We start from the raw sequence: 17,769 nt of genomic DNA on the forward strand, positions 1-17,769 counted from the left end.
CTTACTAATGCCTTGGTACACAGCAGCAATATCTATGTGAGCAGATGGGTCATAGAGAACTCTCTCAACAGGATACAGATGCCACTATCACACACAAATATTTCTGATAATCTCATTCACATCCTTAGAGGCTGTCACAGATACAGGGACAATGATAAAAGACCACTTGAACTTATTAGTAATTTAAGTATTGGTACACACTAATATTAGAGATTGAGAGTGTCAACAAGCACTGAATATGTTCTGACAACAGATTATAATTCCCATTGGTGAAGGCAGCTGTTCATTCCTTCCTGCATGAGTCGATGGGAGACTAGAATGATGTGGGTATGAAAAAGCTTCTGGAGTGTCTCAAAAAATGTATTAGTGTGATGGGGATTACACTGAAAAATGGCTAAAAGGCCAACCTTTCAGAATTTGTAATTGGTTTTGCAATAAAATTTTGTGTACTATGTGAAAAAAAAAAACATTGGAGAGCTCAATTTACAGACAACCGTCGTAAAAAGGTTTATGACCTGCCTTCTGAGAACATCAGATCCTCTTACTTATGAGAATATCTGCGATGCTGTGAGGGCATGAAAATATATTTCATATAAGTATCTTTTTAATGTAATGAAAGGCACTTTTCTAAGAGCACTGGCTATATGCCTACTAGCTCCTTGTTATTTAGCTGTAATATTGAAATTGATTGTAGTCCCTATTTCTAACATACTGACATCTTCTTTTTTCACAGATTGGTGATGTGTTTAACTGGGGAACAATTTACACAATGACAGCAACATCTATCAGTGTGACAAATTACAACACTCCTTATGACAATATAGTTGGTAAGAAGTGTCACTATTACCATTATTACATGAATCAGAGATCAATATTCTATTTTAGTTTACATCTGATGTTATTTTAATGCATGGAAAACTTCAGTTTCCCATCAGGACAGAACAGCCCGCATCTCGTGGTCGTGCGGTAGCGTTCTCGCTTCCCACGCCCAGGTTCCCAGGTTCGATTCCCGTCGGGGTCAGGGATTTTCTCTGCCTCGTGATGGCTGGGTGTTGTGTGCTGTCCTTAGGTTAGTTAGGTTTAAGTAGTTCTAAGTTCTAGGGGCTGATGACCATAGATGTTAAATCCCATAGTGCTCAGAGCCATTTGAACCATTTTTGGTATAACAGCATGTGTACATCAGGGAAGTGTGTTGGGTCCTTGCTGTTCATGCTGTATATTATAGACCTTGCAAACAATATTAATAGTAAGATCAGGCTTTTTGCAGATGATGCAGTCATCAGTAATGAAGTACTATCAGAAAGTAGCTGCATAAATATTCAGTCAGATCTGGATAAGATTTCAAAGTGGTGCAGCAATTTGCAACTTGCTTTAAATGTTCAGAATTGAAAAATTTTGCACTTGACAAAATGAAAAAACATTGTATCCTATGACTATAATATCAATGTTGGAATTGACCAACTCATACAAACAGCTGGGTGTAACACTTAGTAGGGATATGAAATGGAATGCTCACATAGGTTCTGTTGTAGGTAAAGCAGGTGGTAGACTTTGGTTTATTGGTAGAATACTGGAGAAGTGCAATCAATCTACAAAGGAGATTGCTTAAAATTCACTCATGCAACCAGTTCTAGCTAACAGGGGATGTTGAATGTATGCAGTCAAGAGCAGCATGAATGGTCACAGGTCTGTTTAATCCATAGGAGACCATCTCAGTGATACTGAAGGAACTGAACTGAAAAACTCTTGAAGAGAGATGTAAACTATCCCAAGAGAGTCTATTAACAAAGTTTCAAGAACTGACTTTAAATGATTACTCTAGTAATATAGTACAGCCACCTACATGTCACTCACATGGGGATTGTCAAGGTAAGATTAGAATAATTACTGCATGCACGGAGGCATCCAATCATTCTTCCCGCACTCTGTACATGAATTGAACAAGAAGAAATCCAAATAACTGGTACAATGGGACATATCATCTACCACGTACCTCACAGTGGTTTGCAGAATATAGATGTAGATATAGATTTATATGCATACTGTTATATGTATAACCCCCTATGTATCACTTCCATAGGGATCGTGTGGACAAAATTACATTAATTACAACATGCGCAGAGGCATTTAAATGGCCACTGTTCCTGTACTCCAGTAAGTATGGAATGAGGAAAAGCACTAATAACTGGTACAATGGGCAGCATCCTCTGCCATGGATTTCGCAGGTGTTTGCAGAGTGTAGACATAGAAATTCATATTTTATGGCTTTCTGACAAATACTGTATAAATAGCTGTGTACTTTCAATAGTAATTCTCTGTCTTGGAAACTATGGCTACCACCAAGAAATTTTTTACCTAATAGTAATAATGATAATTTTTTCCAAACATTTATTGGAGCATTTTGATCCAGTAATACATTATTAGTACATACATGGGCTTTAGACACACAAACAGATACAGTGTACATGTGTGTGTGTGTGTGTGTGTGTGTGTGTGTTTAGTTAATAATTGTTTTAGTGAGTAAAAGTAATTGTCCCTTAGAAATGACTTATGCTTTCCCCTTAATGTTTATCTCCTCTCAACATCACACCTGACAATACTGTCATGATTTGGAATCACACCAAGATACCTTCCTCAATCCTCCACAATCTCAACACCTTCTCTTTTATCTGGTTCACCTGATGCTCCTCAAGCCAATGTGCCACCTTTCTGGACATTGACCACTTCCTCTCTGATTGCTCCATCCACAGCTCCATACATATGGAACCCATTATCCACCAGCAGTTCCTACACTTTAATGGCTTGATGTCTAAATCCATTGGGAACCGTGTGCATCATGACCATTTTATTGTCAACATATTTTTTTGGAAAATGGAGCCACTACCCCCTACCCTTCCTCAAAACTAGTCCACAAACAGATTTCCTTTGCCATATCCTCACACACCCTCTAATCTCCCCATCACCAATAAGAATCAGCTACACATGAGTACCTTCTCATCACACATTATCATGACTGAACCTTATCTTTCACCAACACTTTGATTATCTATCATTATGCTTGGAAATGAGGGATGTCCTACCCAACATCCTAGCCACCCATTCCAAAGTGGAATTCCATAGCCCATCCAATCTACACAACATTGGTCAGTCATTAAGCCGCTCCTACTACCACATCTCTGCCACAGAGATCATAACCATTTGGAAGACCCAGGTATAAGGCTTGCCAATCCACACACCCAGCACTGCCTATTACAGTCCTGTCATATGTTTACCCCAGAGCAACCTGTGAAAGCAGTCATGGCATATACCAACACTGCTGCAATCACTGTGCAGCTTTTTATGTCAGTTTGACAACCAACTAGCTGTCCACCAGAATGAATGGTCACGACCAAACTGTGGTTGAGTACAAAGTTGACCACCCAGTGACATGACAAATAGCTGAGCATCAAATGCTCAAGTTCACTGACTGTTTCTCAACCTGAGCCATCTGGGTCTTCCCCTTCATCACCAGCTTTTCTGAACTACACAGATGGGAGTTATCCTTGCAACACATTCTTTGGTTCATTAACCCACCTGATCTCAGTCTCCATTAACCCACTGTCTCCACATCCCCTACCCAACAGTGTCCGCTTCCACTGTCCTGCAACCCTCTTCCAATCCATGTTCCTGTGCCACATTAATGACAAATCATACCTGCCAACTCTGTTACCCGTGTATAACTTGATTAAACCCTGCACCTACCCGTGTCCCTCCACATTCCTAGCCAGTAAACAGGTTGCCTCCCCTCCAGGCCTCTAGCTGCCCACCCCCAACCCCTTTTACTGCCTCCTACCTTTCTCTCCCATATCCAGCCTTGTACACTTGCTGAAATGTAATCCAGGCATTGTGTGTCCAGCACAATCTAGGGGCACAGATGTGTTGGATTTATTCCAAAAGACAGTTGACAACTCAATACTCTGGCTATTTGGTAAGTGGTCTCCTTTACTCCTAAAGTATTTAATTCTGCCAAAACTTTCCTTACTTGTTAATATAAGATTACCACAGATGACGTGCCAGATGTTATTCTGTTCAAATTTCTTTGAGATTGTTTTGGGAATTTGTGAAAATTGTTGAAAATGTGTGAAAAAATAATAGAGGAAAAAATGTATTTTTGAGTGATTGTTGCATCTATTGATGATTGTGGCCATGAATATTCAATTTGAGGAATTCAGAAGTATGCCAATGGTAAATTTTACATGCAACATGAATTCTATTCACATTACAACACTGAAATGCTGGAAATGTGTAATGTACCTGTAAAGTGATCAACTTTAAACCATGTAGTTTTGTTCCAAAATTGTACCTGGAATGTGCCCAACTTCAAAACACAAAGTTTTGTTCCAAAATTTGCCTTACTGAATTAAATTAAATTGAATTAAATTAAATTAGATAGTGTGAAAAGTGATTGTGTTGCAGTTAACTTGAAAGTGGGCATGAGATTGCCCCAAGCCATATTTGTTGCACCAATTTTTTTTTCTGGATTTGAATCAGGTAACATGTGAAATCTGTTACTGTTCCAGAAACTACTGAGCACTATAGCTCCAGCAGTGGCCTAATGGTTCCAGTTTGCCTTTGTCCCTTGTATAACACAATCCAGGGGTTTCCTTTCTGTATCTGAATGCCTTACAATGTGTGCACATAACAATCATCGATTAAGTAGCAATGGATTGGTCTGCACTGCAATCAGTTGTCAGTTTGTAACAGAATACAGCTTGATGAGTATTTGTCCAGTGCCAGATTTTTTTCTTCTTTCATCGTTGTCCAAATGCATTGTGATGCAATTGGTTTCTACTGACCAATGATGTCACTTTTTCATTTTCCCCTTCTTCCCGCATCCATGCTGAATGCATCAGCAATAATCAATTCCATTCAATTTCATTTCACTCTTCGTGTTGCTCTACATCTCAACCGTATCAAAAATTTGGTTGGTTCATAGTATTGCAAGTTGTGTGACCTAAATTGTTCCATCTTATTGTTGGAATTGCAGTGTGATTAAATTGTGTCAGTTCAGTTCAGTTGTGGCCAATCACTACATGATGTGTGATGCGAATAATCACAATTCAATTGAAAATAGATGCTTTGTTGTTACTGTGTAATTGTTTGTCACTTCAAAGCTCACAGTATTTCATAAGTAAATCTGTAAATTTGTTTGAGATAAAATGACAAAACTTAATTCATTTCATTTAAAACTGCAGTGAAATTACAACAGAATCACAGTTCAACTAAAAATAAAGAACTGAATCAATTTTTCATCACTATGTAACGAATTGGCTTGATTCGCAACTTGATAATCAATGTCAACTGACATGTCCGCACATAGGAGCAAAATAAATTGGAATTTAAACAGAAATAAAATAACTACATTTGTTGGATAGTTTGCAAAACAACACAAAAGTAAAAACAAATGAAATTTTATTTTAATTAAGTCTGGAATGTATTTTTCTAGATATTTCTTCACATCTTCCATTTTTTTTTTTTTTTTCAGTTGACAACATTCAGTTGATTATTTCCATCCTGGGAGCATAACAATCAAAACAAAAAAGGATTAACTAATTAGGCTATGTCATTCCTGTCATCAGTTATGATCAAGAGAGGATATAAAAATTATGATTTTTGCAGTTTGTCCACTTTTTCTGACTTTCCTTTGTAACTGTCCCAAATATTTTTTCCCAAAAACTTTTCCATGGTCATAATGAAAAAAAAATGGAATTACACATATCCATCATTCAATCCATGAGTTATGGTCTTGTATTCATACAAAAATTCCCATAGAAAAAAGCACTTTCCCATTTTCCAAAATTTTTAAATTTTCCTGACTACTTTTCCATATTTACTTTCCCTAAAAATCTTATTCACACTATAACGAACATTTTTTTTTAAATTATCCAAATTGGTCCAACCTTTCTCAATTGATGCACTTACCAACAAACAGCATTCAATTTTTATATATTTAATTTTATTGTTATTGTTCATTTCATTTTTATAATATAGATTAGATTAGATGCGCTTTGTGTTCCATAGATTCATAATGCAGAGATCTCACAAAATAGGTATGCATATGGTGACATCAAACAGTGGAAGATGTGGGATGGGATAACAACAACATAAAAAGTGTAGATTGCTACTCACTGCATAGAGGAGGCATTGAGAGGCAGATAGACCAATGAGAAACTATTGGACTATTGGACTAAGCCATTTTCCCAGACATAGGCAACAGAACTCACACTGATTGACACAAACATGGCTCACACATGCACATAACCACTGTCATCTCTGGCTGCTGAGACCCAACTGTGATGGTGAGCTAACCTCAGGTACAGTTCCAATTGGGTCTCAGCACCCAAATATGACAGTTGCAGTTGGGCCTCAGCACCCGGAGATGGCAGGAGCTCTGTGTATCTCAATTGTGCTAGTGTGAATGTGTGTGAGTTTTGTTGTGTCATCTGATGAAGGAGTTAGTCTGATAGATGAATAATATATAGTAGTCTTTTCCACATAACCTACATGTCATTTTGAAGTGAAATTACCTTCATGGATGTGGAGTAAGTCAAAAAATCTGAAAAATATTTTCATTTGAAAGATAATAACTAACTGTACAATACACTGAGGTGCGTATGATTATTAGTCCACCTCTGTAGCTCTGTGGCCAGTGTGTCTGACTGCTATGCAGGGGAATAAGGTTCAATTACTGGTACCGCCAGGGTGCAATTTGTCTCAGGATGCCAATTGAGGAGCTGTTTGATTGAGAAGTAATGGCTCCAAGGTCGAAAAATCCAATAACAACTGGGAGAGTGGTGTGCTGGCCCCAGATTCATCAGTACCATATCCAAATATCTGGTAGCTTCCGGCTGTGAATGGGAGTGCAGCTGATCAAAGTGGCACACCATCAGCCCATCAGCCATGTGGCTGCAAGACCACCTACAATATATCAGACCATAACACAGAAACCAAGAAGGCGGCAGTCTTAGGCCAAGTATTTCAGTGGCACCGTAATACAAATTATTTACGAGCTTCATGAATGTAAAATAGATTCTAAATTGCATAAGAAATGTCATATTGTTATGTATTTTTCTATATTCAAACTTATATAAAAAGTGGTACTAAAGTCACAAATTACATAATAAGTACTATGACGAAGTAAAATTTGGAGATGCAACCCAAAATCAAATCTAAACAACTACTACACAACACAGACAAATGGCATATTTGGACACTAATAATAATTTGCAAAACAGAAGCTACATAGCAATAATAAGTGAAGGGTGCAACTAAAGCTCAAAATTGTATTAAACAATGTGCAGTTAATTCTAGTCACTGTCAATATGTAATATGCTAGAACTGCTTTGATTTTGAGTACCTGTTGGATTTATTTGCTGCTCAGCTTGACCACTTTGCATTTTGTGATTTTTGATGCAATGTCTTCATGAGTTCCTCTTTTTTGTTTTACTAATGTTTGAGCAATTTCCTTTGAAACACAGTTTTCATTTAAGAGTTTTGATAATTATTAATAAAATATTTGAAAGCACTTTAATACTTTTCTTGATTATTGTCTTTAAAGGAATGCCACATTTGCACACATCACTGAGGTTACTAATGGCATTTTCACACAATTCAGTTCCTAAGGCAAGTACTGCATCTCTTTGATTTTCAAATTTGAGAAATTCTGATTCATATGTGCTGCTAATCAGAACTTGAAAAAGTTTATATATATTACAACACAAGGAAATCATTATAGAAGAAGCATACTTTAAACCCCCAAGATTCAGTTGGTTGAAATAGGAAAGGAGTTCTTTGGTTTCACACTGCAACAAAATTTCATCCTCTATCTGTAACATTTCTTCACAACCTGAACATTTTCAAGCACTGTTTTGCTGGTGTAGCTAGTAATACAAACCAAGACTTTCAAATCTTCATCCATCATGGGAATGTTTGCTAGTTCCTCCAGAGCAGGTTCTAATTTATATAAATTTTCATATATTCGGTGTTTTATGCTGTAATTTACTTTTGCTGTAAAATCATTTAAAGCAAATTCGCCATGTTTAGTAGATCTGAGCTTAAGCAGACTTATTACTTTGAGTTTCCTCTCAGATTCCAAGATTTGCTCGACTGAAACATTATATGTGCAGCCACTTAGCCTTCTATAAGCTCCAAATCTTGCTTCTAAAGCATCAGTGTGTAATTTTGCTGTAAAAATTTTGGGCCAGTTGTAAGTGTTAAAAATATATCTACATAACTGGACTGTTGTTGGAAGTGTGGGAGAGAAAGCAGTATATGTTTCATTATTTAGTTTTCCATGAGTAAGCAATTCATGCCAGATGTCAACATATGTTTTCAAACTTTCAAGGAACAGAAGTTTGGAGTCAGTAGGTCCAGTGATAGGGCTAGCATTTTCATCTGATGTGTATTTGCCTTTCATGGGACGCTGCACATTAGTAACTGTCCACGATTTAATGATTAATTTTAAAAACTGAGTAGTGCCATCAGAAATCTCAATCCCCTGACTTTTAAAAATTTCTAGTGCTGCCACATTTTTAGAATCAAAAACACTGAGAGCAAGGGTAACATTCTGTCTCTCAATAGAAGTCGGGTATATTGCCTTTCTTACAAGCTTTGGGGCAAGTTTCAACAGTTTATTTTTCTCAGAATGAGACAGGTTCTTCAAATCTGAAAATTTTGCTTCACTAACATTATATTCACATGCAGCATTCCCTTCATCACTGTGTAGAAAGACATTAATGAAAGCAAATGTATCCTCAATATTTGGCATTATAAATGATTCATTTTTTCCATTCAACCAGTTATTTCTGATACACTTAAGCAAGTGAACACTGTCAAACAGAAGAAAGAGAAATCTGGCTGTAAAGTGCCACCGCACATAAGCTGATACATTTTCCTATTAGTGCTATGGTTATCTGTTACTAGGCATATTACATCATATCCAGGCTCATGCACTAACTTTAATACATCAACTGTCATTTTCGGTAGTGTATCAGAACTAACATTTTTTACAGGAAACAGAGCTATTACTTCTTTATATTCAGAATGTAGAGATGGTGCCATGAAAACCTCCATTGCGCCTTCTGTTGTAGTATCTGAAGCATTCTCAGCAACACCCAGTATCTTTCCTGGCTTATAAGAGAATTTTGAGTTAACATAAACTTCATCTAGCATCACTGAAATTACCTTGTCATTTTCCTGAAAAAATTTATTTTCTTTCCTCAAAACAGCTATCTGTATCGACCAATACAAGGTTTATTTGGATCCATTTTGCAAAGAAACTGCCTTAAATATACAGGATGAGGTAATGTTAACACATTTGTTTTTCTCAAGTGATGGTAGGCACCAGGAAATGAAAAGCAAATGGTTGCTGCCAATATCAAAAGCTCAGGAGAATGTCTACTTTGGTTTGTTATTGCAAGTTGTAATTGCTCCAAAATAAATTCTATTTTAGGGGCTATTTCATCATGAAAATCACTACCATCTTTCAGTGCTTGTTTGAGAGCATTGACTAAAATTATAATCTTGTCAATGGTATCAATGAACTATCTGTGAAACCATTTAGGTGGCTCACCCGATTGTCAAATTTCATCCATTTGTCACATTTGAGTTCTCTTCTTCCCCAGACTGTAATATCCATTTCAAGGTTTCTGTAGGCAGACACACATTTTTGTGAAACACTTTTACTTCCAATGAACTTGATATCTGGAAGCACACTGAAACTAATGGCACATCACTGACTGAATCGCCCTTTAATTTAATGAAAAACACGTAGTCAACCTGTACTAACAGTGTAAATGGGTAAACATTCCTTTTCTGCATTTTGCGTTTAAAATGCTGAAAGTCAGGTATATTGTCATTTCTGCACAAATTACTGAAACTACATTCATCACGTTCCAGTAGCTGTTGAACACAATCTTCAGAATTCTTCCTTCCCTTAGTAACTGGTACTGTGTGATAAGAAGGCTGATTAGGAAAGATAGTTGGAATTGCATCATTTGTTAGTTTTGGTATTTTTCATGTCACACGTATGGGTTCACTATTTTCCAACCGAAAAATGTCTTCCCTAACCACAAGCTTAGGTTCAAAATGCTTAATGCATACCACAGTTTTATTGTTCACTTTAAAATTATCTCTATGAATTAGTTTAATCCATTTGTTCCTCAATGCTGTTTCTTTGGGAAACTTAAATGTTGAGGTACTGTATGTTTTGCCGTAATTGGATTTACATCCTGATACACAACAGCTACGACCCATTGCAAGAACAGTTTACACTGTAAATTATGCCGAACTTACTAGAGAATCTAGAAAATAAATACTAACGTAGCACTTGTGACAACATTCACAGCATATAGCATAAACAATACATGTTAATAAATGCTTTCACTTCTCTTGAACATCACATATACAATGTTACACACAGATGTTATGGAAACACAAGCATACTGGTTTGTTTCCCCCATGATTGCTACCATATTGTTAACTATCGATATCTGCCTTAAGGTCTGATTTATTGTAGGCGGTCTTGATGGATGTCACAAAAATGGCACCCCCAGCAGCAGACAAGAGTGGCCATACCCACTTGGGCCAGTACCCAAACCCTCACTCTCACACCAATGATTCCTGCACAAAGTGGCTGGTTGAACTTAACTGCAGCATGTGTGGCACAGACCTCAGAAGTTGGAAGAGCATGTGGGGCTGTCTGCCATGAAGCAACTCAGCTGGGCTCCATTCCCCCATAGGTGTGAAGCAATAGGTGCTCAGAAAACAGAGAAGGGCTTTGTCCAACAAAGAATCTGCAACAAACTTTTTCATTTGGGACTCGAACATATGCATGAGTCATTCTGCCTCACTGCTATGACATGCATTTGTTTGCAATGGTAGTTGGACAATAAACTGCACTTGTGATCAAAAGTAAGAGGTGCTGGTTCTTGTAAATGGGCAAGCTGACACATTAATTGATACATTTTAGGTGGAATCCATGAGAAGAAGGAGACTTTTCATGAATTCCAGTTTGTCACACTGAAAACCAAAAAATTCTGTCTGTGTTTTTTTTCATAAGTTTTATGTGCCTTCTGGCACACTTCCTTGCCTGGAGCTAAACAGATAATTGCATCATACACCATAGAGTCTGCATAAGAGTCATTATGGGCATCAATAATGAACTGACACTAATGCGAAGACTGTGAAGTTCAGTTTCCCAGGCTCTGTATGACTAGTTTGGTTTCTTGCAGTATCGGTAGAATTCAACTCGCTCCGCTATGACGTGCATTCATTTGTGATATTAGTTGGAAAATAAACTGCACATGTGATCAAAAGTTAGAGGTGCTTGTTCTTGTGAATGCACAAGCAGACACAGTATTTGATACATTTTAGGTGGAACCCATGAGAGGAAGACTTTTCAAGAATTTGAGTTTGTCACACCGAAAACCAAAAACTGCTGTCTGTGTCTTTTTTCATAAGCTTCCCAATCCTCAGCTGAATCATCACATGAAGGAAAATTGGGTGGATGGACTCGTGGAATGGTACCCTGGAATGGAAGCTGACAGAGTGGTCACTGCCAAAGTAAGCTATTCAGTAGGGCTGATAGAACAGCATTCATAATGACTAGCTTTATGTAACTACACTTAAAGATTGCATACTCAGAAATACACTCCTGGAAATGGAAAAAAGAACACATTGACACCGGTGTGTCAGACCCACCATACTTGCTCCGGACACTGCGAGAGGGCTGTACAAGCAATGATCACACGCACAGCACAGCGGACACACCAGGAACCGCGGTGTTGGCCATCGAATGGCACTAGCTGCGCAGCATTTGTGCACCGCCGCCGTCAGTGTCAGCCAGTTTGCCGTGGCATACGGAGCTCCATCGCAGTCTTTAACACTGGTAGCATGCTGCGACAGCGTGGACGTGAACCGTATGTGCAGTTGACGGACTTTGAGCGAGGGCGTATAGTGGGCATGCGGGAGGCCGGGTGGACATACCGCCGAATTGCTCAACACGTGGGGCGTGAGGTCTCCACAGTACATCGATGTTGTCGCCAGTGGTCGGCGGAAGGTGCACGTGCCCGTCGACCTGGGACCGGACCGCAGCGACGCACGGATGCACGCCAAGACCGTAGGATCCTACGCAGTGCCGTAGGGGACCGCACCGCCACTTCCCAGCAAATTAGGGACACTGTTGCTCCTGGGGTATCAGCGAGGACCATTCACAACCGTCTCCATGAGGCTGGGCTACGGTCCCGCACACCGTTAGGCCGTCTTCCGCTCATGCCCCAACATTGTGCAGCCCGCCTCCAGTGGTGTTGCGACAGGTGTGAATGGAGGGACGAATGGAGACGTGTCGTCTTCAGCGATGAGAGTCGCTTCTGCCTTGGTGCCAATGATGGTCGTATGCGTGTTTGGCGCCGTGCAGGTGAGCGCCACAGTCAGGACTGCATACGACCGAGGCACACAGGGCCAACACCCGGCATCATGGTGTGGGGAGCGATCTCCTACACTGGCCGTACACCACTGGTGATCGTCGAGGGGACACTGAGTAGTGCACGGTACATCCAAACCGTCATCGAACCCATCGTTCTACCATTCCTAGACCGGCAAGGGAACTTGCTGTTCCAACAGGACAATGCACGTCCGCATGTATCCCGTGCCACCCAACGTGCTCTAGAAGGTGTAAGTCAACTACCCTGGCCAGCAAGATCTCCGGATCTGTCCCCCATTGAGCATGTTTGGGACTGGATGAAGCGTCGTCTCACGCGGTCTGCACGTCCAGCACGAACGCTGGTCCAACTGAGGCGCCAGGTGGAAATGGCATGGCAAGCCGTTCCACAGGACTACATCCAGCATCTCTACGATCGTCTCCATGGGAGAATAGCAGCCTGCATTGCTGCAAAAGGTGGATATACACTGTACTAGTGCCGACATTGTGCATGCTCTGTTGCCTGTGTCTATGTGCCTATGGTTCTGTCAGTGTGATCATGTGATGTATCTGACCCCAGGAATGTGTCAATAAAGTTTCCCCTTCCTGGGACAATGAATTCACGGTGTTCTTATTTCAATTTCCAGGAGTGTACTTCCAAACTCAGTGCCAGTCATGTAGCAACCAAATAATAGATGAAACTGATCCAAATAACACAAATATGACATTGTTCATAAACCTCTGAACAATAATGGAAAGAAGGCTCCCTTGAATCCACACATAACAAGATATAGAATAACTGATGTTAGCAGTCCAGTTGGAAGAACATGAGTGAGTTAGTCAGCACTGCTCTGCACATACATATGTGTGAGTTGCTGGTAGGTGGCATGGCGGAGACCACTCCATGTGTGTGCCTCTCTCAGGTGGCATCCAGCGGCCTTCTTGCACAGGTACACTTGGCTGTCAGTTCTAGCACACACATGTGGCAACACGACACTCGGCACACTCGCACTCACAACCACTAGTGGCAGGGTACAGCATTTTATGGTTGCTGGGGAGTTATTGAAAATGTATGTTCCTGACTAATGGACACCTTTATGGAACAAATATTTCTTATTTCTAGCAGTGAATGAATGAATGAAGTGTGCTGGTTGTTTGAAGGAGAGATGTATTATTTACGAAAAATTTCATTAAGATATAAATGTTTTGGTATGTAGTAGTTTGCATCCCAAGTTCCTTGAACAAGCGTGTGCAAGACGTTCTTGTGCTCACACCACTGAGAATTCATTTTATACATATTTGGATTCAGAAAGTATTACCTTGATGAGTTACTCCAAAAAACTGTCCCTTGTGGCGTAATGCAATGAAATTGAGCAGAGTACGTTAGCTTATTTATTTTTTTATCACCTGTTTCAGACAACATCTGTGTGGTAAATTAAGAATTTTTGTATACCCATCAGCAGTTTTGTGGTATGTTCTATCCATTTGCATTTATTCTCTAGATCTAATCTCAACAATTTGACACTGTCAGCTTCTTCTTCTTACTTCTTACAATTTAATTTTATAATTTACTTAAAAGAATACTGTAATTTGCACAGCCAAATGTCTTTGACAGATCACAGACAGTATGAAACTTCCTGGCAGATTAAAACTGTGTGCCATTCTGAGACTTTTGTCTTTCGTGGGCAAGTGCTCTACCATCTGAGATACCCAAGCATGACTCCATGAGCCGTCCTCACATCTTCACTTCCGCCACTTCTGCCGGAAGGTAGAGCACTTGCCTGCAAAAGGCAGAGGTCCCGAGTTTGAGTTTCATATCAGCACACACTCCACTGCAGACTGAATATCTCATTCTGGAAACATCCCTCAGGCTGCGGCTAAGCCATGGCTCCGCAATATCCTTTCCTGCAGGAGTGCTAGTTCTGCAAGGTTCACAGGAGAGCTTCTGTTAAGTTTGGAAGGTAGGAGACGAGGTACTGGTGGAAGTGAAGCTTTGAGGACAGGTTGCGAATTGTGCTTGGGTAGCTCAGATAGTAGAGCACTTGCCTGGGAAAGGCAAAGGTCCTGAGTTCAAGTCTCTGTTTGGAACACAATTCTAATCTGCCAGAAAGTTTCATATCAGAACACACTCCACTGATGAGTGAAAATCTCATTCAGGAAATATACCGGTAGTTTGCTATTCACTGTCTACAGATTTTCAGTGTTTATGTAAATAGCCTCCTCAATATCAGAACCCTTTAGAAATCCAAACTGTGACTTTGACAACATATTACTTGTAGTCAGATGGTTAAGAAGTTGACTGTACATTACTTTTTCTCAATTTTTTGAGAGTGCTGGCAAAAGTGAAACTGGATGAAAATTTAATGGTATTTTCTATCTTCTGTAGATAAAATAAAGGAAACACACCGATTCACTTATAGTGGACTGATGCATGGAGAACAGAGACATGCAACAGGGAATAGCATTTGCACTATCTTTCAGGCTTTTGCAAGGACATAGCCACGATTTTGTGAAGGAGGCGGGGGGTGGGGGGTCTGATTTGTTAAAGAGGCTCATGTTTTTCATTTATTCCACAAATAAGTTTATTTATTTTTTAATTTTATGTACACAATTTGCTTTTGGGAGGCCTTTATACAAATAGTATTTAGTCTATAAAATTCAGCAAAGAAACTATTCTTAAAAAAAAAGAGTATCATATAGGAAAATGCACTTCTTTAAAGGATCTTAACATTGAGTCAAATAAATTATAAAGCCAAAACTATCTGAACCTCTTTTGACAATAGGTATCTTTCTCCTACTACAATCTTGTATTTAATTTTATGACTTATCTGAATTAAATTAGTATTTCAACAGTCAATCTGAAACTATAGAAACTAATTTTATTTATAAAATAAAAACAGAAAACACTAGTATTTTAGCTACAGTTTTGGGGTCTTAACATTGATTTCAGCTTGACTTCTAATGCATATGACCTCATAAATGAGTTTGTTTTTATCCATGATAATATGGTTATACAATCTTTGATGCTAGTCAACTTCTCTACAATGTACAATATATGTTGTTGTTTATACGATGTTTATTTACAAACACGTGAGGGTTGTGACAGTTGGACTCATTGTTCCAAGGGTATCATGAATAAGACATTTCACAGTAGAACATCATTCTTGTAGTAAAACTTGGAGACATATATTGCAGTTCTACAGGCATGCCATTTTTATGCACAGATACATAGTGTAAAATGATGGTCACTAGCTGCCATCCAATGTAAATACTGCTGAACTATACATATTGTTGAAATCATGCAAAAGCCAATATTAAAACTGAATACTGTCTGTCTAAGAAATAAATAACTATTCCCCAAATCCAGATAAGAATTGTTACAGAGGTAAGGGGGAAAAACTGTGTATTTTATATCACTATGTCTACAACTTAAAAATATTAACATTTGAAGATAATCATAGACAACCTGGAAAAGCTTCCGTTATTACATTGTTATAAGAATGTAGATAGATCCTGGCTGAAAGATGTTGAGGGTTGGGCAGGGGTGCAGGGTGCAGTCGGCTCAGATGATTTCGAGCAAGCCACTAAAAAAATCTTTTAGAAACAAGCAAACTATAGAATGTGCCGCCATCAAATACCCCTTCCACTCTTCACATAACCCTCCTGATTGTTCTGTACCGGAACTGGTTTTCATAATTAAGTACCGTACTGCCTGGGTGAGCAGATAGGGCAGTATTTTGCCATTTGGGCTACAAATGACAGAATTTCCAGCAAGTTTTTTCAAGCGATGCAACCATCATCATTTGTGTGATATTTTGTTGATCAACATGATCCTTTGGTGACACAGGTAAATACAAGTGTATTTCCATGCAGTGATTTTGATTTAATGTTGTTGTAATGATGTTTATCACTCTGCTGCTTAGTGAAATACTGAAATATTGCAATTGCAAATTACTACCAGTCTCAAAATAATGACTTCAGTGCCAACATTAAACTGCTAGAGATAGGTAATTAGGCTATTATAGGAGTGTGTACATATTTTTAACTTAGCCTAATGCTGGGTAGACGAATCAGTTTTAATAACAGAAGTCAGTATGTGATTTTAGGACTATAATTTACAAATGAAAATAATTCACTGAAACAATAGTTTCCCAAAAGCATTCTTTTCAAGTTACTGTGTGATATTTTATGTCTAGGTAAATAACCAGTTATTGTTATAACAGCATTATTTAGCTTTATAAGAGCTAAAGGCAGTTTTGATTAAGAGTAGCAGAGGTCTGTATCTTTATTGATATTGTGGTTATGACATCATTGCCCCATGTGAATTGTAAAGGTCAGTTTGTTATAAATAACACAAAAGAAAGTATGTTCACTTATACTGTTATTCAAGAACATAGCACCTATAGAATCTGGGAGATTACTGCATATTATTATTACTGCAGACTTTTGTCCAATGAAAACTACCTTTCTAAAAGATGATATCAATATAATGGAAGGAAACATTCCACGTGGGAAAAATTATATATAAAAACAAAGATGAGGTGACTTACCGAACAAAAGCGCTGGCAGGTCGATAGACACACAAACAAACACAAACATACACACAAAATTCAAGCTTTCGCAACAAACTGTTGCCTCATCAGGAAAGAGGGAAGGAGAGGGGAAGACGAAAGGAAGTGGGTTTTAAAGGAGAGGGTAAGGAGTCATTCCAATCCCGGGAGCGGAAAGACTTACCTTAGGGGGAAAAAAGGACAGGTCTACACTCGCACACACGCACATATCCATCCACACATACAGACACAAGCAGCTTGTGTCTGTATGTGTGGATGGATATGTGCGTGTGTGCGAGTGTAGACCTGTCCTTTTTTCCCCCTAAGGTAAGTCTTTCCGCTCCCGGGATTGGAATGACTCCTTACCCTCTCCTTTAAAACCCACTTCCTTTCGTCTTCCCCTCTCCTTCCCTCTTTCCTGATGAGGCAACAGTTTGTTGCGAAAGCTTGAATTTTGTGTGTATGTTTGTGTTTGTTTGTGTGTCTATCGACCTTCCTAAAAGATGAGTTATACAGGTATATATGTATGAACATCAAAATCTAATTTCCTAATATTAACTCTTTATTTGTCTATTAAAACTTCTAGCTTCGCTAAGAAAATTATTCCAACTTCCATGTCTGGCTTCAAAGTATACCATGAAAGAATGTAAATGTTTCTCTCATTTTTAATATCATCAATATTGACAGTATTTTTAAATACCCCTATGACAAAACAAATATTGTCACAAATTCTACTGAAATCATCTCTGTCTTTGGCAATTC

The 17,769-nt window shown here is 38.8% G+C and overlaps 1 protein-coding gene across 1 annotated transcript in view; it reads left to right on the top strand.

The window, feature by feature from the left end:
* LOC124789660 (aminopeptidase Ey-like) overlaps nt 1-17,769 on the top strand; it is a 225,449-nt gene that overhangs the window by 113,635 nt on the left and 94,045 nt on the right. The window contains exon 9 of the mRNA XM_047257098.1: nt 734-827. Within this exon, the coding sequence (XP_047113054.1) occupies nt 734-827 (94 nt within the window). The remainder of the gene's footprint in view (nt 1-733; nt 828-17,769) is intronic.

The sequence above is a fragment of the Schistocerca piceifrons genome, chromosome 1 (assembly GCF_021461385.2).
Source record: "Schistocerca piceifrons isolate TAMUIC-IGC-003096 chromosome 1, iqSchPice1.1, whole genome shotgun sequence".
Classification (NCBI taxonomy): domain Eukaryota; kingdom Metazoa; phylum Arthropoda; class Insecta; order Orthoptera; family Acrididae; genus Schistocerca; species Schistocerca piceifrons.